General features: G+C 45.2%; 1 protein-coding gene across 2 annotated transcripts in view; it reads right to left on the bottom strand.

Moving 5' to 3' along the window:
* MPZL1 (myelin protein zero like 1) overlaps window positions 1-23,814 on the bottom strand; it is a 58,238-nt gene that overhangs the window by 9,304 nt on the left and 25,120 nt on the right. For both annotated transcript variants that reach the window (XM_077820384.1, XM_077820391.1), the window contains exons 4-5: window positions 12,317-12,446; window positions 5,207-5,312 (exon numbers count right to left, since the gene is read on the bottom strand). In XM_077820384.1, coding sequence (XP_077676510.1) covers window positions 5,207-5,312; window positions 12,317-12,446 — 236 coding nt within the window. The remainder of the gene's footprint in view (window positions 1-5,206; window positions 5,313-12,316; window positions 12,447-23,814) is intronic.

Here is a 23,814-nt window from a genome sequence, read left to right as displayed (position 1 = left end):
CCGGTGTCCCTAAACCTTCAATTACCAGAAGCTGGGACTGGACAACAGGAGATGGATCACTTGAAACTGCCCTGTTCTGTTCATTCCCTCTGAAGCATCTGGCCCTGGCCATTGTCAGAGACAGGATCCTGGGCTAGACTGACCATTGGTATGACCCAATATGGCTATTTCTTATGCTAATGTGGAAGTTATTCAGACAACAGAAAATTTTTGCACTCAAGAATGGATGCTTCTCTCTCTCATCCAAATAATGGTAATGGCAGAATAGCCATAACTAGGAGGATGGAGTAAAATACTATGAAACAACTAGGAGGAGGAGGAGGAGGAGGGAGTGGGTACTTGAGACAATACATAGTTTGACATGATGGAACACAGATCTGGGAAGGAAAGGACAGTACAGTGAAAGTGAACTTGAATTATCCAACTGTCTGAACATTTAGAGAACCAGATGCAGAAAACATCTGGATTTCCTGGGTACTGACTGGTAAGGTAGACAGTGGGCTATCCTGAGAGAGCACTTCTACAACGTGAAGTTAGAGTTAGAATTAAACATCCAAAAAAACTAGACAAATGAGGTGCTGTGTACCCACAGCTACCATGTAGATCAATGGAACTGCAGGTGCTCAGCTCCTCTGGAAGTAGGGCCACTCAGATTTGGAAATTTTTATATAAGCCCCTAGCCTTTATTACAACACAGATAATCTTAAAAATGTGAAGAGTTTAAGCCAATGCAATGAGATCTGCACAAGCCCACAGATAGCCTGACACAATAGCTCTCAGCGGTGTGAACTGTCCCATTCATTTAAAGGGCATCAACCCTTAAGTTTGATAACCATTTAAATGTCAACATTCACTTCAATGTAAATCATTTTAACGAACACATTCAAGCAAATGTGTGTCATTTCTGGAGGCAGTGACAAATATTGGGGTAAGAGATGGGGTACAGCTAGTTGCTGTTAGGTTTGCTGAAATAGATGAGGAAAAAGGGGAATTAAGTTCAAAATCCCCTCTGACCTTCTGAAAGAAACTCATCCCTACTGTAATAATTTTATTAAGATGATGTTAAAATAAAAAGAAAATGGTACAGAGTTTAAGCATAGAAGTTTCTGGCTATCAGGGAATAACGCACAGATTATCAAGGGGTGCGAAGTTCGGTTTAGGATCGGGTGGCGTAAGGAATACATAATCTGCAATATCCCCAATTGGGGGTAAAAAGTTAATGGGTCAAAGTACAGACATTGAGATATGAGGGTATGTTGTTCATATAATGGCTATGTTCAGATGTGGAGTATAATGAGTGGATACAATGATGAGGATGTACTAAAAGCCTTACTTACCACCCTTAAACCAAACAAAGCCACTTCCCAGAACTTTCTCTACACCTAAAAAGTTCAAGTGTTCCCTACCCAGGTAGCAACACCTCTAGCTTTCCCTTTGGAATGTTAACAATTTCTGTGTCTACACTGCCACTTTCAGCTCTAAAACTTTAGTCGTTCAGGGATGTGAAAAAACACCCCCCGAGCAACAAAAGTTTTAGCGCTGAAAAGCACCAGTATAGATAGCGCTCCCGGCGATAAAGCTATCACCCCTCATTTGGGGTGGTTATTTTTTAAATCGCCGGGAGAGCTCTCCCCTGGCGATAGTGTGACTACACTGCCCATGTCACAGCACAGCTGCAGCCGTGCTGTAACCTGGGCAGTGTAGACATACTCATAGTTACTGTTATTGTCAATGTGCTGCAAACTTTTGTAATTTAAAATGTGGGGGCAGAATATTTTGTTAATTTAATTTATAACATGGAATAATGTACTAACTGTACTAGAGGGGTGAGGAAGAAGAGGAGAGTCCCACAAGACTGAGGTCTCCAGTGTCTTAAATTAGATCTAATATGCCACATGGGACATGGAGCTTTGTAAGACAAGGAATAAGAGCCAGACAAGAGACAGTGGGAAGATAGCAATTTTATCAAACTAGAAAGTGACTCTCTGCAGTGAGAAACACGTCTGAATATATATATATATATGTAATTAAGTCCAACACCAATACAGAAAGGCACTTCCTGCCACGAGCTCTTAGAGTACAGTAGACAGACTGAAGGAGAGTAAAACTCGTCCTCAGCTCCCTATTTTAGTCTAAGACAGCGGTTCTCAAACTGTGGGTCGTGAACCCCTTTGAATGGGGTCACCAGGGCTGGCTTAGACTTGCTGGGGCCCAGGGCTAAAGCCTGAGCCCCACTGCCCAGGGCCAAAGCCAAAGCTCGAGGGCTTCAGCCCTGGGTGGCAGGGCTCACATAGCAGGTCCCCTGCCTGGGGCTAAAGCCCTTGAGCTTCAGCTTTAATCCCCCAGCCCAGAGCGGTGGTGCTCAGGCTTTGTCCTCCCCTGCACCCACTGGGGCTCAGGCAGGCTCATGATTCAGTCCCCCCTCCGGGAGTCATGAAGTAATTTTTGTTGTCAAAAGGGGGTCGCAGTGCAATGAAGTTTGAGAACCCCTGGTCTAAGGGCTTGTCTATACAGGAAAATTGACTGGAATAGCTATTGCAGAATAGATTTCCCCATGGACACTCTGATTCCAGAATAAACTCATCCACATGGGGAGCTATTCCAGAACAGCTATTGTGCTTTAAATTCACACCTTATCTTATTCTGGAATAAATTTCTTGTGTACAAAAGCCTTGGGGGGGAAAAAACCAAAAAAATCAAGAACACCTTTTAATTAACATGTTGTGAAACACCTAGCACCTAGTATAGACATCTTAAACACTCTGGCATTTTTACAGAAGGGTTTGCCTAGATTAAGAGGTCTGAGTTAGCTGCTAATCTTTTCTCTAGTTGTACACACAGATTAGTATCTTTTACCTCCATTTAACTAGTCAAGGTTAAACCTAGAGGAAAGCCTAGACTCACCACAATTGGAAAACATGTTTTCAAATATGTTAAATCCTGTCTACACTAGGTGCTAACCCATTTTAAGCTCCACTTAATGGATTAACTATTGATTTTAAGAATACCTTTTCTCCTAGTCTAGACAAGCTTTTCTTGCTTCATCTCTCTCAAACTATGCCCCTCCGACCACTTTGCTTACCCCAGCTCAAACCAATAGCCTCATGCTTCCCGCCTACCTCCTTGGACAGGGCAGCCCAACATTACTATAAATCTGAAATATTTAATTTTGACTCTAGCTGAAAGGAAAGTTTTATCTTCATTCATCTGTTCTTGGATGCAGTCAAAAAAAAATCTATTAATCTATTAAACTCCATCCAAAGGGAATACAAAGTGATTTTCAGAAACAGTTCTGAAAACTACAAGTATGCTTCCTTTCCAAACACTTACAAGTCCTCCAGCTAACACCATGGCTAAAATTCAAAGTCACCAGAAATACAGATCTATTAAACCACCTAATCTTCCTTTTCAGAATGTCACACTGTGGCTTTTCATACACGTAGATTGTAAACGCTATGGGCCAGGGACTTTGCCTTCATTCTCCTCTATGAAGTGCTTAGCATTATTAACATAAAAGATTTCATACAGTACGTTTAGAGTGTTCATACAGATCACTCATTTCAATTATTAGATCTCATTTCTTCAGTCAGCTCCAGTCAGACATCTAGTTATGCATTACAAGGACCTTGTGTACAAGGTACTTGTTTACAGGTTACTTCGGTATAGCTTATATCAGCCACGAGTGTGAATAATCCACACACCTAAGCAACATAAATTACACCAACCTAAGCACCGGTGCAGACAGCACTATCTTGCAGGAGGGCCTCTCCTGTTGATATAGCTACCACCTCTCTCCAATTGGCTTAGAGCATCTTCACCAGAAGTGCCTCAGCAGCGCAGCTGTGCTGCTGCAAGTGCTGTCATGTAGATGTAGCAAGGAGTCCTGAACATTCTTGCCAACTCACACCCATATTATATAGTGTCCCTGTTGGAGAGGTTTCTAGGCTTTCCACTAGAGTTTTCCCATAACTCATGAAGGCACTTTTCATTTTCTTTGGGATGACTGTTGAGGTCAGTATCAGATTCTGCCTTCAATTGTTGAGTGGAACCAAAGAGGTTCAAAGCCCCAGGAGGGTGAAATGAACTGTTAGACGTCCACAAGGTTGAATGAACACACAGGAGCCAAAGGCATCATGCTCACAGGCCGACCGTTACTGTTTCGTGCTTCAATTGCATTGACTCACTCTTTCAAACACAGGCCTATTCACCACTTAGGCTACATCCACACTGTGGCTGGAAGGCGCAGCTCTGGAAGACGTATGTGCTAGCCCTGCTTGAGCTGACACACTAAAAAGGCAGCGTGGCTGCAACAGTGCGGGCAGCAGCTCGGCTAGCTGCAAGAGTACAACCCTGTCCAAGATCCTAGGTACTTACTCAAACAGCTACCCCAAGCCGTTGCCCATGCTGCCATGGGCTCGTTGCTATTTTTAGAGCACTATCTTAAGCAGAGTTAGCACATATACATCTACCTGAACTGGGAATTACACCTCCCAGCTACTGTGTAGACAGAGTCTTAGGGTGCATCTGCACTAGGAAAAAGAGGTATGTTCTTACCTCATGTTAGTTAACATGGGCTAACTGACATGAGGTAAAATGCTAGTGAAGATAAGGTAGTTTTGTAGTTTTCACATGTAAGAAGATCTTTATTTCAATCTGGGGGGGCATAGATCAGTATTCACATCACACTCCCTGTCAGTACCTGGTCCAAGCCAGGGAAGTTAATGATCCAACCAGCAGACCAAATTCAGGGATGAATCCTGGTCACGTGTCACCTTAGCATACACAGAGACTATGACCTCCTCAACCTGCTAACAGAAGCGAAAGCAGCAAACTGCCAGGTCTTCACTAGGGTTTTACCTCATGTCAGGTACCACGTTAACTAACACGAGGTAAGAACAAGTCTCTTTCCCATAGAGAGGACAAGGCCAAAGGGGATATATACCTCATTGTCAGTTCATTAACTGCTAGGTTGAATGCCTGCTTTTTGGAAATGCTAAAGCTACTAAGTATAGTTCACAAACCCCAACTACAGCTTTACATCCAATCCCATACAGAGCAGATCCCTTTTCCTTCCAGCTGCCTAAGTACATGGAACAACATAGCCAGCTAATTCACCTCTCCCACCCCACCTTCATCCGCTCTACAGCATGGATCCACCTTTCCCACACCCTGGGAGGTCCGTGCATTGGAGAGTACTGAAATTTACCTGGTGCAATCTGGCGGGCACGTGGTTTACCAAACCCTCTGTGTCGGAGGGTGACTTCCGTGGAGCCTGCTTAACTGGCGACATCAAGCTCTCAGAGGTACTGCAGCTGACGAGGCGGCAGAGCAGAATTTGCAGGACAACATTCAAGAGATACAAACAAAAAACAGGAACAAAAACAAAAGCGAGTGATGGCAGGATGAAGTGGCAGGCCATGCCAAAGTAAAAGTGATCACAATGGGTATTGGAACCAGTTCACACATTCTCCCTGCCTACCCAGTCACTTGTACACTTGTCCTCATACATATGACAGCTATTCTCCTCTACCCAATAAAGCCAGATTAAGCCATAAGAACCTGGGAATGTACTTGCTTGTCCTACATATGAGGCATCAGAGAACATCCAGGTGTGAATACAAACTACTTTCTAACTGCGCATAGGCTAAATAACCCCCTCCCCAGCCCATATAAGTGAGGACTTCACCATTACTACATCTAGCAACAAGAGTGGCAGGAGCCACCAGCTCTTCCATGCTACATAGATGGCTGCCATATGTCTCCTGGCTAATTCTTTTGTATTTGACTTGTCTAGGGTTCCAGACTAATTCAATCTCTTGTTCTCTGGATGCCAGTTCCTGTAGTAGCTATCATAGTAGTCACAATTGACAGACTGGCTAGGTCGTAATTCCAGGCCCTTATACTTCTAACAGGACAGATCAAAGACATTTCACTTAGAAACTCTGGGAACAGTTTTGGGGAGGAGGCGGACAGCTCTAAAGTTAGTTCAGTTAGGTTTCCTTTTCCACCTGCTCCTTTCAATCTCCATAGAAGAGACTGGGGAGAGAAGGTAGAAGGAAACCTCCACATATCTCGGATGGACCTGGGATTAAGGAAACCAACATGAGCAATGGTCCTCTAAAATTTCATTAGGTAACCCCTGGTCCCAGGAGCAGCCTATTCCTCTGAACACTGGCCTCATCTTTCTCCTCTTACCCAAGGATACACTACAGAAACATGCCACTTCTTCCTATACACAAAACAAATACAGGAACTCCCTTTAACACCACTCTTCTGCCCACTAATTAACCCCCCTCTCCCCCACAATGCCCAACCTCTTACACAAACAACACATGCAGCAAATACAAACACATGAATAATGACAATGACATTGAGCAGAATGCAACTCCTCATAGGCCAACCTTTTTGTTATCCAAAGGGTTAATCAAACCTTTAGAGAGCCAGCATCTCAGACATGTAACAGTAAAAAGGGGAATACTGGGAAAGGGGACCTGGAGACCCAGCAGTGAGGAGCTTCTACTCTGGCTGAAACTGACTGAGAGCAGCCCTTTAAGTGGCTAAAATGTGTTACAGTGAATTTCTGGGGTTGATTGAGTATTCCTACAAGTCTGTATTGTACCTAAAGGTCACAATGCAATTTTAAGAAGTTTGTGCACCTGGAGATCATGCAAAAAGATCAGGAGTACTTGTGGCACCTTAGAGACTAACAAATTTATTTGAGCATAAGCTTTTGTGAGCTACAACCCACTTCATTGGATGCATAGAATGGAACCTATAGTAAGAATATATATATATATATATACACACACACACACACATATTACACACATACACGCACACAGAGAACATGAAAAGGTGGAAGTAGCCATACCAACTGTAAGAGGCTAATTAATTAAGATGAGCTATTATCAGCAGGAGAAAAAAAAAATTTTGTAGTGATAATCAAGATGGCCCATTTAGACAGTTGACAAGAAGGTGTGAGGATACTTAACATGGGGAAATAGATTCAATATGTATAACGACCCAGCCACTCCCAGTCTCTATTCAAACCCAAGTTAATGGTATCTAGTTTGCATATTAATTCAAGCTCAGCAGTTTCTCGCTGGTGTCTGGTTTTGAAGCTTTTCTTTTGCAAAATTGCCACCTTTAAGTCTGTTACTGAGTGGCCAGAGAGGTTGAAGTGTTCTCCTACCAGGTTTTGAACGTTATGATTCCTGAGGTCAGATTTGTGTCCATTTATTCTTTTGCGTAGAGATTGTCCAGTTTGGCCAATGTACACGGCAGAGAGGCATTGCTGGCTCCAACGAAATACTGCTAAGCTTGAGTTAATATGCAAACTAGATACCATTAACTTGGTTTTGAATAGAGACTGGGAGTGGCTGGGTCATTACACATATTGAATCTATTTCCCCATGTTAAGTATCCTCACACCTTCTTGTCAACTGTCTAAATGGGCCATCTTGATTATCGCTACAAAAGTTTTTTTCTCCTGCTGATAATAGCTCATCTTAATTAATTAGCCTCTTACAGTTGGTATGGCTACTTCCACCTTTTCATGTTCTCTGTATATATATCTTCTTACTATATGTTCCATTCTATACATCCGATGAAGTGAGCTGTGGCCCACAAAAGCTTATTCTCAAATAAGTGTGTCAGTCTCTAAGGTGCCACAAGTGCTCCTGTTCTTTTTGCGGATACAGACTAACACGGCTCCTACTCTGAAACTAGAGATCATGGTGATGGGTACTTTAGAAATCCATCATTATTGTTGCAAAGAGGAACAGGCACCAGCAATATAGAAGTTTTATTCTCACAGGGAATAACTCTGAATGGTCTAATGTTCTAGTCCACTAGTGAGTCCACGACTAGAAGAGACTGAGTTACACTGTTTGGGATAAGTAGCATCCCCACCCCAATTAGACAGAAGATAATGAAACCCAAGCACCCAATGAAATCCCCTTGCAAACAGTCTGTAACAGGACAATCCAGCACAAGTCACAATGGAGTTATGTTAGCACAGAGCTAGCTGGTTAGACAGCGAGGGAAGAGGAAATGTGTACACATACACAAAGCTATTAACAGCAACCACCAATGTGATTAGTTACCATGGTGTCTAGTGGGACTGGAAGAGGAGACCCAGCCCTGTTACATTCCCAATCTGGCGTCTATATCAGGATCTCTGTAAGGAGAGGAAGATAAGCAGGATCCGATCCCAGCGCATCAAGGCACAAAGGAAAAAAAACCAAAGTCAGAAGAAGAATGGAGGTTTTGGCATGGCCATGCAGGGGTTCCCACCACCACCCAAATGCCCCCTCCCCACTTTAGCTCAAGACAGAACCATTATCCCAATCTGTGCGTTACACTGCCACAAATTGGGGTAGTTTCATTTAAAAATTAATCCATGAGCCTTTGGTAGTGACATTAATAGCAATCACAGCACATCTGGCCCTCCCCTTAACCAACACATGCAGGGCTGGTATGGTCAGTGAAAGCAGTATTAAGTTAAAAGATGACTTTGCTGGAAGGCAACCTATAATAGTTAAATCTATTCGAATTGACAATGCACAGATATTACTGACCCAACCCTGGCACCTGCACTGGCATCCCTCACCTGGAAAACACTAGAGTGGAACAACCTGAAGCAAGGCATTTGAATCCCGATATAAGCACCTTTGATGAGTGTCAGTGCATGCCTCCTTTAGTTGTGGGGAAAACACACACAGCAAGGAAGCCAGGCTTCCCACACTGGACTCTGAGCACACACAGCTGATTTCACTTCACTCAGTCTTACCATTAGACTCTAATGAACCCATTTTCTCCAAGGTCTCCAGCTGGGAACAGGGTGGGGTGGGGAAGAGTTCTTTAGACACTGTCACCGTTCAAATTAATTGCACCTCTGACCCCGATGGTCTCCTTGAGGGCACGCAACTTAGGTCTCAGGCCTGTAGCTGCTGCCTTTGTCAGAGCAGAATCCCATGAGTCTCTCACTACAGACTGGAGTCCTTGGCTGCAGACTCCTACAAGTCACTGTGATCACCTCAGTAGGTCTGATTTCAGTTCAGCACCTGATGTTCTGTTCTCTCAGGGGCAGTGTTAGGGTTATCCAGTGACCAGCCAGCTTTCAGAAAGCAACTTACTATCTATTTAGAACAAAAGTATTCGAGAGAAAACATCTTAAACAACTCACATACATACCTAACTCAGTAGGTGGTCACCCATCTTCCTCACGGGAGGCCAACCCTGGGAGGTCTAATACACTTCAGGTCCTCCTGCAGGGCCTGTTTGTTGGCCACAGTGTCATGCCAGTCAGTTCCCAGATAGGGTCTCTCACCACAGGCCAGAGCTGTTATTTTATATAGTTTCAAGTCCTTTGTCTGCTAAGGCCTACGTGCAGTTGTTTGGGGTGTAAACCCATCAGCATGAACACTGTATGCCCCAAACAAGTTAGCCGTGTGACTTCCTCCCTCTGGAGACTAAGCCACAGAGTTAACTCTAAGGTTAAGATACAGACAACCTTTCCAGGACTGCACTGGGCCTCTGCAGACAGACTAGGCAATTCCAGAAACATGATCCAGTTTGTACTGCTTTTCACCATTCACCCAGGGGTCCCTCTGAAGTGGCCTCCCTCCCAGTAGAGCTGGATCGCTATCTAGGCCTGATCCCCAGATTCTGAGCCCACTGCATCCCTGTTAGGCTAATGAATATGCAAACAGCCTCCATTTTCCAGCTGCGGTCCCCAGACCTGCTCTCCTAATTTGGGTTGCAACCTCAGCATAGTTCATAGCCTCTTTTCAACACCCTGGAACTTTTTCCTATACACTTCAAGTGGCCGTTTAAACTTCAGCAGTAACACATGCTTATATTGCTTATAGTTTCTATAGTCCTCTCTGGCCACATAGATGAAAGCTTTAAGGTCTTCCCTGTCAGCAGTGAAGTCAGACACTACCATATCCTCACACCCACCCTGTTCAATTCACAACTCTTTTCAAAAGCATTTAAAAATACACCTATTCCTAAAGCAAGGGAACAATTTGGAGTCTATGCCTTCAGAGGAACAAAATATATAGGATCTGTCTCCACCTCCTGTGTCAGGGAGTGCTCAGCACTTTCTCTCCAATTCAAGCTCCAGCTGGCTCTCCTTTTCTCTTTCCTACTACTGCTTATCCCTCTCTCCTTGCTCACACTGGTGCTGTTTGTCTTTGTGCTGGTGCTGCTGTTCCTGGTCCACGGTCCACAAGTCTCTGGGTTTCCAAGCGCAGCCTGCCTCTCGCAAGCTGCAGTTTTTTCGCTTCAAACTGCAAGCTGTTCCATATCGACCGCTGAAGTACTGAATTCAGTCTGGATGAAGCACAGTTGCTGCCTGTGATCCTCCTCTTCTCCACTTCCTACTAGGAAGCAGTCTCCAAGGTCTCCCTCGACCTCTGCCATCTCTCCCTGAGACCTGGGTGCACTTGCGGCCTTGAAATATCATTTCTGGGCCTCAGACTATGGCAGGTCAATCAGCTGTGCCTTTATCAGCTCTTGAGTTTAACTGCTTCTGCATAATTCCACCAGCTGATTTTTCCTAGTTGCTCATAACTCATCTTTCTTGGTTTTATCTCTTTCCCTGAATGACTGACTTTTCTCGGTGCTTCTTTCTACAATACTTGTTTTCACTGCTGTTGGTACTGTTGGAAATTTACCACTGTCATAGATCCCACACCTACCACCACCACATATGGCACAGTTCCAGAGGTAACTGCTCCTCTGACCCCATCATGGTCTCCTTGAAGTTCTCGTGCTTAGGTTTCAGCTTTGAGCCTTCTGCGCTCACCTTCCTTGGGGTGGAATCCTGTGATTCTCTCCCTCTAGACTGGGGTCTTCGGCTGCAGACCCCTGAAAGTCACTATGATCGCCTCAGCAGGTCTGACTTCAGCACCTGCAGTTCTCTTCTCTCGGGAACAGCAACAGGGTTATTGAGTGACCCAGTCAGCTTTCATAAAGCAAAGTACTATTTATTCAAAGCAAAAGCATTTCAGAGAAAACATAATAAAAAGCTTATACACAAGCCTAGCTTACCAGGCGGTCGCCCACCTTCCACATGGAGAACCTAGTTGGTCTAATACACTTCAGGTCCTCCCACAGGATCTGTTTCTGTGTTGGTCACAGACCCAGATCAGGATCTGTTATTTTATAGTTTCCAGGCCATGACTTACAAAGGCCTTTGAACCAGTTCAAACCAGCCTGTACGTTTTTCCCCAGGGGGTAAAATTTAGACTTGCAACCTGCATTGTTTCAGTATTGGGAATTTTCATTAATTGCTCTCCTGGTGTCCTTAGTTCCTGCAGGAATCATTCTCTGTCTTACCCATGTATTGCTAGCAATACAACCACTAACAAAAAGAGCAGGGCAAAACTCAATTTCCATTCCTCTGAAAAATTGGACATTTTGAAATTTGTTTTCTTTCCAAATCGAATTAAAACAGTTTCAAAAAGTTTCCTGAGAAACAGAACTTCTAAAAAATGTTTTGGATACTGTGTTTCATTTAATGAGTTCCTCATTTTTATATTCTTATGTTTCATGTTAGTAGTACCATACAATGCACACTACTGACATGTTATAATATAACAAATTTAAAACAGAATATTTCAACTATTTTATTTTTAAAGATCACTGAGGGCAGATGTTGTTTAGTATGGATTGAAATATCAAAGTGTCTCCTGTTTGCACCATAATGAAACCACTTGAGGGTCGATTTATCCTTTAAAACAGCAGTTCTCAAACTTCATTGTACCGCAACCCCCTTCTCACAGCAAAAACTATTACATGACCCCAGAAGGGGGGACCAATGCCCGAGCATGCCCGAGCCCCACCCTTGAGTGGGGGAGCCAAAGCCCAAGCCCCAGGCAGGGTGGACCAAAGCCGAAGCCCAAGGGTTTCAGCCCCGACGTCCAGGACTGAAGCCCTCAGGTTTCAGCCCTGGGTGGTGGGGCTTGGGCCCCAGCAAGTCTAAGCCAGCCCTGGCGACCCCATTAAAATAGGGTCGCGACCCATTTTGGGATCCCAACCCACAGTTTGAGAGCCACTGCTTTAAAGAGTATTACAAAGAAAGATACCAATAATAATGCATAAACCTAGAGAGCACTGGTAGGAATGACAGTTCCCCAACTATCAGACTACTGCTCCTCTTGGTACTACATCCCTTTGGGGAGGTCACGATGGCCAGCTGAAGACAGGACTTGGCTGAAATGACTCCTGCCTCATCTCAACCACTTGTGGTCCTTTCACTCTTCCCTCACTTCCCCCCAACACTGGTAAAAAGAGTGTGATCTCTTACCCAGAGTAATGCTTTTTAGAGTTCTTCTTTCTGACGACACATACGATAACAGCGATGAGCACCAAGACAACTAGAGTCACACCAATGGCTATTGCTACCACCACGCCAGTGGAGAACGCAGGCAGATTGTCTGGGGGGAAAAAAGATTCAACACTTTGCTTCATTCTCTAGTTAGCAAAAATGTGAACCACAAAAAGCCTCCTTCCTCCCTTAGATCCTTTCAGAGCAGGAGGAAGTCAACTGTCACACCGTACCCTGGCCAGTCATGAAACGGTTTTTCAAAGCCTCTCTGATGCGCAGCGCGCCTAGCTGTGCTCTTCTAATTGCCCTGGTCTCTGGCTGTTCAAAACTGGCTGTCAGGCAATTTGCCTCAACCTCCCACCCCGCCATAAACGTCTCCCCCTAACTCTCACAGATATTATGGAGCACACAGCAAGTAGCAATAACAATGGGAATGTTGGTTGCAATGATGTCTAACTCAGTCAGCAAACAGCGCCAGTGAGCTTTTAAACGTCCAAAGGCACATTCTACCACCATTCTGCACTTGTTCAGCCTGTAGTTGAACTGCTCCTTACTACTGTCCAGGCTGCCTGTGTACGGCTTCATGAGTCATGGGAGCAAGGGGTAGGCTGGGTCCCCAAGGATAACTATTGGCATTTCAACATCCCCAATGGTAATTTTCTGGTCTAGGAAGTAAGTCCCTTCTTGCAGCTGTTCAAACAACCCGGAGTTCCTAAAGATGCGAGTGTCATGCACCTTTCCCAGCCATCCCACGTTGATGTTGGTGAAATGTCCCTTGTGATCCACCAGTGCTTGCAGCACCATTTAGAAGTACCCATTGTGGTTTATATACTCATTGGCAAGGTGGTCCGGTGCCAAGATAGGGATATGTGTTCCGTCTATCGCCTCACCACAGTCAGGGAACCCCATTGCAGCAAAGCCATCCACTATGACCTCCACATTTCTCAGAGTCACTACCAGTTAGCAGAAGGTCACAAATTGTCTTGGCTACTGGAATCACAGCAGCCCCCACAGTAGATTTGCCCACTCCAAATTGATTCCCGACTGACCAGTAGCAGTCAGGCATTGCAAGCTTCCACAGGGTTATCGCCACTCACTTCTTAACTGTCAGGGCAGGTCTCATCTTGGTATTCCTGCGCTTCAGGGCGGGGGAAGTAACTCAAAGTTCCATGTTTCAGAGTAACAGCCGTGTTAGTCTGTATTCGCAAAAAGAAAAGGAGTACTTGTGGCACCTTAGAGACTAACCAATTTATTGGTTAGTCTCTAAGGTGCCACAAGTACTCCTTTTCTTTTTTCAAAATTCCATGAAAGTGGCCTTATGAATGCAAAAGTTTTGCAGCCACTGAGAATCATCCCATACCTCCAACACTATGCGGTCCCACCGGTCTGTGCTTGTTTGCAGGGCCCAGAGCCCAGAATCGGTGTTCCACTGTATCAACCTGCCCCACTGTCATCATGATGTCCCAATTGCCAGATCCCGTGCTTTCAGGAACGTCTGTGTCCATGTCCTCCTCACAATCGTCCTCATATTGGCGTCTCCTCGCCAGGTTCTGCACATACTGCAGGATAATGTGCGAGGTGTTTACAATGCTCACAACAGCAGTGCTGAGCCAAGCAGGCTCCATGCTTGCCGTGTTATGGCGTCTGCACGGGTAACCCAGGAAAACAGACACAAAACGATTGTTTGCCGTTGCTTTCAAGGAGGAAGGGGAGACTGACGACATGTACCAAAAACCACCGGTGACAATGTTTTTGCCCCATCAGGCATTGGGAGCTTAACCCAGAATTCCAATGGGCAGCGGGGACTGTGGGATAGCTACCCACAGTGCACCACTCCGTGAGTCGATGTTAGCCACGGTATTGAGGACGCACTCCACCGACCTTCTGCGCTTAGTGGGGACATACACAATCGACTGTATAAAACAGCTTTCTAAAGATTGACTTCTATAAAATCGACCTAACTTCATAGTGTAGACATACCCTGAGTGCATTAACTATACCATTGCTGTTTGGAAAAGCTATCATACATAATTGCAAGGTTTTCCATACCCTTCACTTGTTTCAAGGTCTCCAATTAAAGCTATAAGAGTTTGAACGAGACAGTCCAGGGTTGCATTTACTTTAGATAACAGCACCACTGCAACTGGCCCCAGGTACAGTTAAACTACTCAGGTTTCAAGGGTGCAGAGCATTTGCATTAGGCATTTGTTTCAGCCTGCTCATGATGTACTATGTCCACATAAGGCATTCCCACAGCAAGCACTGTAGGTTATATAGATTGCTGTACCCTAGACTACTGCAAATGCCCAGTACAGCTCCCTGTGCAAATGCACGAAGTTTATGGAATATTTGCGCATTTTGTCCTTTCCACATTTTGTTTTGCCCCCTACTTCCTGCGTGAGCTGCCCACTCATTGTCAGGGCTCTGTCATCACTCTAGCGGATGTCATGATGAGGCACCTTTTCCTTCTGCACCCAGTGCCAGAGGCACTGGTAGTTATTACAGTGGGCACCCTGCTTTTTTGGGCAGGTGGAGTCTGTGCAGAAACCAGTGATAAGCAGCTTTTTATTCTCCCCATCTTTTAGTTTTAATTTTGTTTGTTTTTGTTTTGCAGCTGAACTACTTCCCCTCCGTTTCCCTTTAGGAACTCGAAATGAACAGGAGCCATCTGCCCCTGGTCTGCAGGCAGGATATCCCCTCTAGGCCGTTCTATGTGATCCATTCCCCACTTAAGGAAGAGGAGCCCCAGCGGATGCATCACTTCTCACAGGCAGAAGGGAGAGATGCTTGAGCACCATGCAGAGATAAGTGGAATTACTGTGGTGTATATGGGAGCCAACAGTCACTTTAAGAAAAGGAGTACCTGGGGCACCTTAGAGACTAACAAATTTATTTGAGCATAAGATGAAGTGAGCTGTAGCTCACGAAAGCTTATGCTCAAATAAATTTGTTAGTCTCTAAGGTGCCACAAGTACTCCTTTTCTTTTTGCGGATACAGACTAACACGGCTGCTACTCTGAAAATAGTCACTTTGTTTTTGTTTTCACATCTGAGAGTGGGAGATGCTGCTGAAATAGCACCCAGACAGTCCTAGCAACCCGCAGTAAAGCACAGAGATGCAGGAAGACATGCCTCTGTATGTCTGCTAACCCACCACTGATTGTCTTGTGTAATTCAGGAAAATCCCAAAGAACCATGTTTTAAAATATTTAAAAAGTTATTTCTCATTATACTTGTGTGCTTTGTGAGAGTGGTATCAAAACATTTTTTTAAATTGATCAGTATGGATATCAAGCTTGTCATGATGCTCTGGATTTTTATTCCTTAGGGTAAAGGCTGGAGCACTACTTCAAGATCTATAGGTTTTATTAGCCAGAACAGAATTTTTAAAAATTGGTTACAGAAAGCAAGATGCTAGTTTTTACAAAATCTAAAAGAATTACTTTAACAGGAATGTTAAAATCTATCAAATGCATCTGAGACTTATGACAGTCTTCTACAGGTAAGCTACCTTAGTTCTACTATATGTGGGGCATGTGGTTTGAGTACCAACACAGGACTATAAATCCTTATCAACTTGTCAATTAAACAACTGGTTGAACTGCAATATTGGTGCAATTGCCTATAACTCAAGCCTAAATTTAAAACACACTTTGCTTTACGAAGTTGTCAATTTAATTCAAATGTTACCCTTCCTAATGATACTCCTAGCTAAGGCCTGGTCTACACTACACGGGTTGGTCGAATTTAGCTGCGTTAGGTTAATTTAAAAATGACTGCGTCCACACAACCAACCCCGTTCCGTCGACCTAAAGGGCTCTTAAAATTGACTTCTGTACTCCTCCCCAACGAGGGGAGTAGCACTAAAATCGACCTTGCTGCGTCGAATTTGGGATCGTGCAGACGCAAATCGACAATCGCAAATGGCCTCCAGGACCTATCCCAGAGTGCTCCATTGTGACCGCTCTGGACAGTACTTTGAACTCCAATGCACTAGCCAGGTACACAGGACAAGCCCTGGGAACTTTTGAATTTCATTTCCTGTTTGGTCAGCATGGCAAACTCAGCAGCACAGGGGACCATGCAGTCCCCCCAGAATTGTACAGCGTAGAATGTTTCTACGCTCACCTATCATCTCCGTCCCTGATGTTATCGCAGATTAGAAGGCAAAAAAAAAAAACACATTCACGATCATGTTTTCCAAGCTCATGCAGTCCTCTCACACTGATAGGGCACAGCCTAATGCATGGAGGCATTCAGTGGCAGAGGCCAGGAAAGAATTAAGTGAGTGCGAAGAGTGGAGGCAGGATGCGATGCTGAGGCTAATCGGGGAGCAAACAGACATGATAAACGTCTGTTGGAGCTCCAGGAAAGCCAACAAGAGCACAGACCCCCGCTGCACCCACTGTATAAGCACCTACCCTCCTCCCTATGTTCCATAGCCTCCTCACCCAGACGCCCAAGAACGCAGCGGGGGAAGGCTCCGGGCACCCAGCCACTCCCCTCCAGAGGATGGCTGAAGCAACAGAAGGCTGTCATTCAAACAGTTTGATTTTTAGTGTGGCTACAATAAGCAACATGGCCTTGTCCTTCCATCCACCCCACCCAGGCTATCTTGTCCATTATCTTTTTTTTTAAATTAAGAAAGCATGGTTTCAAAACAACAGTTACTTTATTTCTGAAGGGGGAGGGTGTTTGGCTTACAGGGAATTAAAATCAACAAAGGAGGCAGGTTTGCATTAAGGAGAAATACACACAACTGTCACACTGAAGCCTGGCCAGTCATGAAACTGGTTTTCAAAGCCTCTCTGATATGCAGCGCACCTTGCTGTGTTCTTCTAATCGCCCTGGTGTCTGGCTGCTCAAAATCAGCCAGGCGATTTGCCTCAACCTCCCACCCCACCAAAAACGTCTCCCCCTTACTCTCTCAGATATTATGGAGCACACAGCAAACAGCAATAACAAGGGGAACGTTGGTTACGCTGAGGTTTGACCTAGTCAGCAAACAGCGCCAGCAAACTTTTAAATGTCCAAAGGCACATTCTACCACCATTCTGCACTTGCTCAGCCTATAGCTGAACTGCTCCTTACTACTGTCCAGTCTTCATGAGCCATGGGTAGGCTGGGGTAGGTACAACCGTGCAGTGCTGCCAGCTGGGAGAGCAGTCTGAGGCAGAAGCCTCCAGCTCGCATGATATTCCAGGTAGGACTGAATCTCCATGAGACGAAACTTAAATAAGAGAATGACCTGAAGTCTCTGGCTCCCATTTCGTGCTCTAAGAGGAGGACAGCCATGTCTGTCCAGGCGCCCCTGATCGATCTCACCGAGGTCTGCCAGGAGCACCCAGGAGACGTACAACGGCTATCCATCCTACTGCACCATCTGCTGCGAAGATAAGGAGCTGCTGCTGTGCAGCAATGCAGTACCACGTCTGCCAGCAGCACCCAGGAGACGTATGGTGACTGTGAGCTAAGCAGGCTCCATGCTTGCCGTGGTATAGCATCTGCATGGGTAACCCAGGAAAAAAGACGCGAAATGTTAGTCTGCCGTTGCTTTCACGGAGGGAAGGAGGGAGGGGCCTGACGCCACGTACCCAAGACCACCCTCGACAATGTTTTTGCCCCGTCAGGCATTGGGAGCTTAACCCAGAATTCCAATGGGCAGCGGAGACTGCGGGAACTGTGGGATAGCTACCCACAGTGCACCGCTCTGTAAGTCGATGCTAGCCACAATAGTGAGGACGCACTCTGCCAACTTAATGCGCTTAGTGTGGACATACACAATCGACTGTATAAAATCGGTTTCTAAAAATTGACTTCTATAAAATCGACCTAATTTCGCAGTGTAGACATACCTTAAGATGCAATTTACTCCCAAATATGCCAGTAACAATTGAAAACTATTCCTAATTCATCTCAAATTTACCAGTATTGTAGACTTTTATGCCACAATAGCCAAGTTTTCAAACAATGGTAAAATTATTTTACTGACAAGCCAAAGAGTTTCTCCCTCCTAACGGAGAACCTGAGAGCTTGAAACCACAAGATGCGTCACTTCCAGATCGATACTATTCAGGGACTTTCTGTCCCAAGAGCAAACCTTGTTGTGACCAGTTTCCTGTTAGAGTAATGCTAAATATATGCAGCAAGTTCTTTAAACCTTAGCTCTCAGTTACTTATTTAGTATTATTTCTAAAGAACCATGGTTAAGCTTGTAACTGAAACAAAATGTATAATGCATACCTGTAAGTCACTTACAGAACTGACTCAGCTACATGCTGTATGCAGTGTTACAGCTTTATTGGTTTCAAGATGTTAGAGAGACAAGGTGTGTGAGGTAATATATTTTACTGGACCAACTTCTTTGGGGAGGGGGGGAGGGAGGGAGAGAGAGAGAGGAGTCCTGAAGAAGAGCTCTGAATAGCTCAAAAACTTCTCTCTCACCAACAGAAGTTGATCCAAAAGCTTTTGAGCTACACAGAGCTCTTCTTCAGGACCTCTCTCTCTCTCTCACCAAAAGAAGTTGATCCAATAAAAGATATTACTTCATCCACTTTGTCTCTCAGATACATGCTTTGGGAAGTACTTAACTTGGTTATATTAAGTTATCACATGGCAAAATATGCATAAAAATCTATTTATCAGGTGAAATGGATACAAAGGTATCAACATTTGCAAACATCTCAACATTTGCAAGAACTAATTTCTTAAGATAGAACATTCAGGTAGTTAATTTCAACGAAGGTGTTCTGACAGCTATAGCTGGTTCTTTTCCCGGATTTCATTGTCTCCCAAAGACTTTAAAGAAACAGATAATATGGTATATGTCTTAGGACAAGATAAGGTGTTGGGGGATAGGGAGACCCTTCAATAGGCAGCTAGTGGACTGTCTCTTTTTGTCGAGATACCTCAGCCTCAAGGATCAAATAACTGAACATAAAAAAGGCCTCTTAGCCATTACCAATGGTCTGTCTAACCTGTTCTTGGCAAAGCCCATGTGAGCCAATCAGAAAGTTACCGCCTGCTTCTGACAAAGACTTGCAGTGTTCCGTTTGGAATACAAGTGTCTTATGTCACCTTCTCACCATCCAGTGAGAAAAGTTGTCCCTTGAATTACTGCAATAGTTTATTGCTGTTTTGTCCATGGAAAATTCAATGATCTTTGAAGTGGAAAAAAATGGCTTGCATGGTTTACACACATCTTTTTGGAGTGATATCTGTTGCAGACAAGGGAACTGCACACCTTTGTCTCAGCTCCTGATTATTCTTAATTTCAGGTGTAAACTTAAAATTGCTTTTGTACACTAAGCTGTTTGTGTAACTGTTTATCAGCCGATGACTACTCTGTGACCACATAGGCATTCGCTGTTCAGTGCTTCTTCAAAGGTTTTGCATTATAGTCAATGTATCACAAAAAAATTGTAATACCTCTGTTAGTGACCAGTTACATATATGTTCTTAGTGAAGACCTGCCTCTTTTTGTTTAAGGTTGCTATGGTAACAAAGCTCTTTCAGACTTGAAGGAATCCAATTTAGTTAGCTTAAGAGCTTTTATTATATCTTTTTAAAAAAAACCTATAAACTATCAAACTGATCTATTTTATATAGACTTTGAATTGCTGAGTACCTTAGAGGAGAGAAAGGCCTTGCCTGCATAAAAAGTTGCACTGATTTAAATAAACGTGTTTCTGTAAAAGTGATTTAGTTAAACTGGTATAAACCCCAGTTAATTTATTAAACTAAGCTAAATTGATATAAGCCTCTCAAATCAAGAGGGGTTTGCACAGAGGGGTTTGCACTAATGTAGCTACCCCCAAAAACTGACCATTAAACCTGTGAATCTTGTGTACAGACATGATCTATAATCATGGATATGCATATCAATGCTATCATTAATTAATTCCATATTGATCTGTCCTCACTTGTTGATCTGGGGATACGGACATCACGAGGGCTGGTGATATCTGTACTGTAGGGATGGGCAAGAAAACACCCAGGCACTGCCGAGGCTGCTATCCAGCTTGCCTAGTATTAGGTGAGGTGTTCAGTGGCCAGGCAGAACCAAGAGCATCACTAGTAGTAGTAGCTGAATGCCCGTGGACTTGCAGAGGTGTAATTCATAAAGTTGTGCATAAAATGCCAAAAATGTCTGAATTCCAGTGATGACTGAACCTGGTGATATTCTGAACAAAGGGTATGTCTACACTACGAAATTAGTTAGTTAAATTAGAAGTCTGTTTTTTAGAAATCGTTTTTATATATTCGAGTGCGTGTCCCCACAGAAAATGCTCTAAGTGCATTAACTCGGCGGAGTGCTTCCACAGTACCGAGGCAAGCGTCGACTTCTGGAGTGTTGCACTGTGGGTAGCTATCCCACAGTTCCCGCAGTCTCCGCTGCCCATTGGAATTCTGGGTTGAGATCCCAATGCCTGATGGGGCTAAAACATTGTTGCGGGTGGTTCTGGGTACATATCCTCAGGCCCCCGTTCCCTCCCTCCCTCCCTCCCTCCATGAAAGCAGCAGCAGACAATCGTTTCGTGCCTTTTTTCTTGAGTTACCTGTGCAGACGCCATACCACGGCAAGCATGGAGCCCGCTCAGGTAACCGTCACCGTATGTCTCCTGGGTGCTGGCAGACGTGGTACTGCATTGCTACACAGCAGCAGCAACCCCTTGCCTTGTGGCAGCAGATGGCACAGTAGGACTCGTAGCCGTCATCGTCATGTCCGAGGTGCTCCTGGCCACGTCGGCCAGGAGCACCTGGGCAGACCTGGGTGCAGGGACTACATTAGAAGTGACTTGACCAGGTCATTCTCTTTAATCCTGCAGTCAGTCCTATTGAACCATCTTATGGTGAGCAAGCAGGCGATACGGATTGCTAGCAGTCCTATTGTACCATCTTCTGCCGGGCAGGCAAGAGATGAGGATGGCTAGCAGTCCTTCTGTACCATCTGCTGCCAGCCAAAGATGTAAAAGATAGATGGAATGGATCAAAACAAGAAATAGACCAGATCTGTTTTGTACTCATTTGCTTCCCCCCCCCCGCCCCCGTCTAGGGGACTCATTCCTCTAGGTCACACTGCAGTCACTCACAGAGGAGGTGCAGCGAGGTAAATCTAGCCATGTATCAATCAGAGGCCAGACCAACCTGCTTGTTCCAATAAGAACAATTACTTAGGTGCACCATTTCTTATTGGAACCCTCTGTGAAGCCCTGCCTGAAATACTCCTTGATGTAAAGCCACCCCCTTTGTTGATTTTAATTCCCTGTAAGCTATGTCATCAGTCGCCCCTCCCTCCGTCAGAGCAACGGCAGACAATTGTTCTGTGCCTTTTTTCTGTGCGGACGCCATACCAAGGCAAGCATGGAGAACGCTCAGCTCACTTTGGCAATTAGGAGCACATTAAACACCACACGCATTATCCAGCAGTATATGCGGCACCAGAATCTAGCAGAGCGATACCGGGCGAGGAGGCGACATCAGCACGGTCATGTGAGTGATCAGGACATGGACACAGATTTCTCTGAAAGCATAGGCCCTGCCAACGCACGCATCATGGTGCTAATGGGGCAGGTTCATGCCGTGGAACGCCGATTCTGGGCTCAGGAAACAAGCACAGACTGGTGGGACCGCATAGTGTTGCGGGTCCAGGATGATTCCCAGTGGCTGCAAAACTTTCACATGCGTAAGGGCACTTTCATGGAACTTTGTGACTTGCTTTCCCCTGCCCTGAAGCGCATGAATACCAAGATGAGAGCAGCCCTCACAGTTGAGAAGCGAGTGGCGATAGCCCTGTGGAAACTTGCAACACCAGACAGCTACCGGTCAGTTGGGAAACAATTTGGAGTGGGCAAATCTACTGTGGGGGCTGCTGTGATGCAAGTAGCCCACGCAATCAAAGATCTGCTGATATCAAGGGTAGTGACCCTGGGAAGTGTGCAGGTCATAGTGGATGGCTTTGCTGCAATGGGATTCCCTAACTGTGGTGGGGCCATAGACGGAACCCATATCCCTATCTTGGCACTGGAGCACCAAGCCGGCGAGTACATAAACCACAAGGGGTACTTTTCAATAGTGTTGCAAGCTCTGGTGGATCACAAGGGACGTTTCACCAACATCAACGTGGGATGGCCGGGAAAGTTACATGACACTTGCATCTTCAGGAACTCTGGTCTGTTTCAAAAGCTGCAGGAAGGGACTTTACTCCCAGACCAGAAAATAACTGTTGGGGATGTTGAAATGCCTATAGTTATCCTTGGGGACCCAGCCTACCCCTTAATGCCATGGCTCATGAAGCCATACACAGGCAGCCTGGACAGTCATCAGGAGCTGCTCAACTGAGCAAGTGCAGAATGGTGGTAGAATGTGCATTTGGACGTTTAAAGGCGCGCTGGCGCAGTTTACTGACTCGCTTAGACCTCAGCGAAACCAATATTCCCACTCTTATTACTGCTTGCTGTGCGCGCCACAATATCTGTGAGAGTAAGGGGGAGACGTTTATGGCGGGGTGGGAAGTTGAGGCAAATTGCCTGGCTGCTGGTTACGCGCAGCCAGACACCAGGGTGGTTAGAAGAGCACAGGAGGGCGCGGTACGCATCAGAGAAGCTTTGAAAACCAATTTCATGACTGGCCAGGCTACCGTGTGAAAGTTCTGTTTGTTTCTCCTTGATGAAACCTCCTGCCCCTTGGTTCACTCTACTTCCCTGTAAGCTAACCACCCTCCCCTTCTCCTTTCGATCACTGTTTGCAGAGGCAATAAAGTCATTGTTGCTTCACATTCATGCATTCTTTATTCATTCATCACACAAATAGGGGGATGACTACCAAGGTAGCCCAGGAGGGGTGGTGTAGGAGGGAAGGAAAATGACACACAGCACTTTAAAAGTTTACAACTTTAAAATTTATTGAATGCCAGCCTTCTGGTTTTTGGGCAATCCTCTGTGGTGGAGTGGCTGGTTGGCCGGAGGCCCCCCCACCACGTTCTTGGGCGTCTGGGTGTGGAGGCTATGGAACTTGGGGAGGAGGGCGCTTGGTTACACAGGGGCTGTAGCGGCACTCTGTGCTCCAGCTGCCTTTCCTGCAGCTCAACCGTACACTGGAGCATACTGGTTTGATCCTCCAGTAGCCTCAGCATTGGATCCTGCCTCCTCTCATCACGCTGCTGCCACATTTGAGCTTCAGCCCTGTCTTCAGCCCGCCACTTACTCTCTTCAGCCCGCCACCTCTCATCCCAGTCATTTTGTGCTTTCCTGCACTCTGACATTATTTGCCTCCACGCATTTGTCTGTGCTCTGTCAGTGTGGGAGGACAGCATGAGCTCAGAGAACATTTCATCATGAGTGTTTTTCCTTTCTAATCTTCACTAGCCTCTGGGAAGGAGAAGATCCTGTGATCATTGAAACACATGCAGCTGGTGGAGAAAAAAAAGGGACAGCAGTATTTTAAAAAGACATTTTATAAAACAATGGCTACACTCT

This window comes from Eretmochelys imbricata, chromosome 1 (assembly GCF_965152235.1).
Source record: "Eretmochelys imbricata isolate rEreImb1 chromosome 1, rEreImb1.hap1, whole genome shotgun sequence".
In the NCBI taxonomy this organism is placed as follows: domain Eukaryota; kingdom Metazoa; phylum Chordata; order Testudines; family Cheloniidae; genus Eretmochelys; species Eretmochelys imbricata.
Note: the sequence above shows the minus strand (reverse complement) of the source record. Positions and strands in the feature narration are given on the sequence as shown.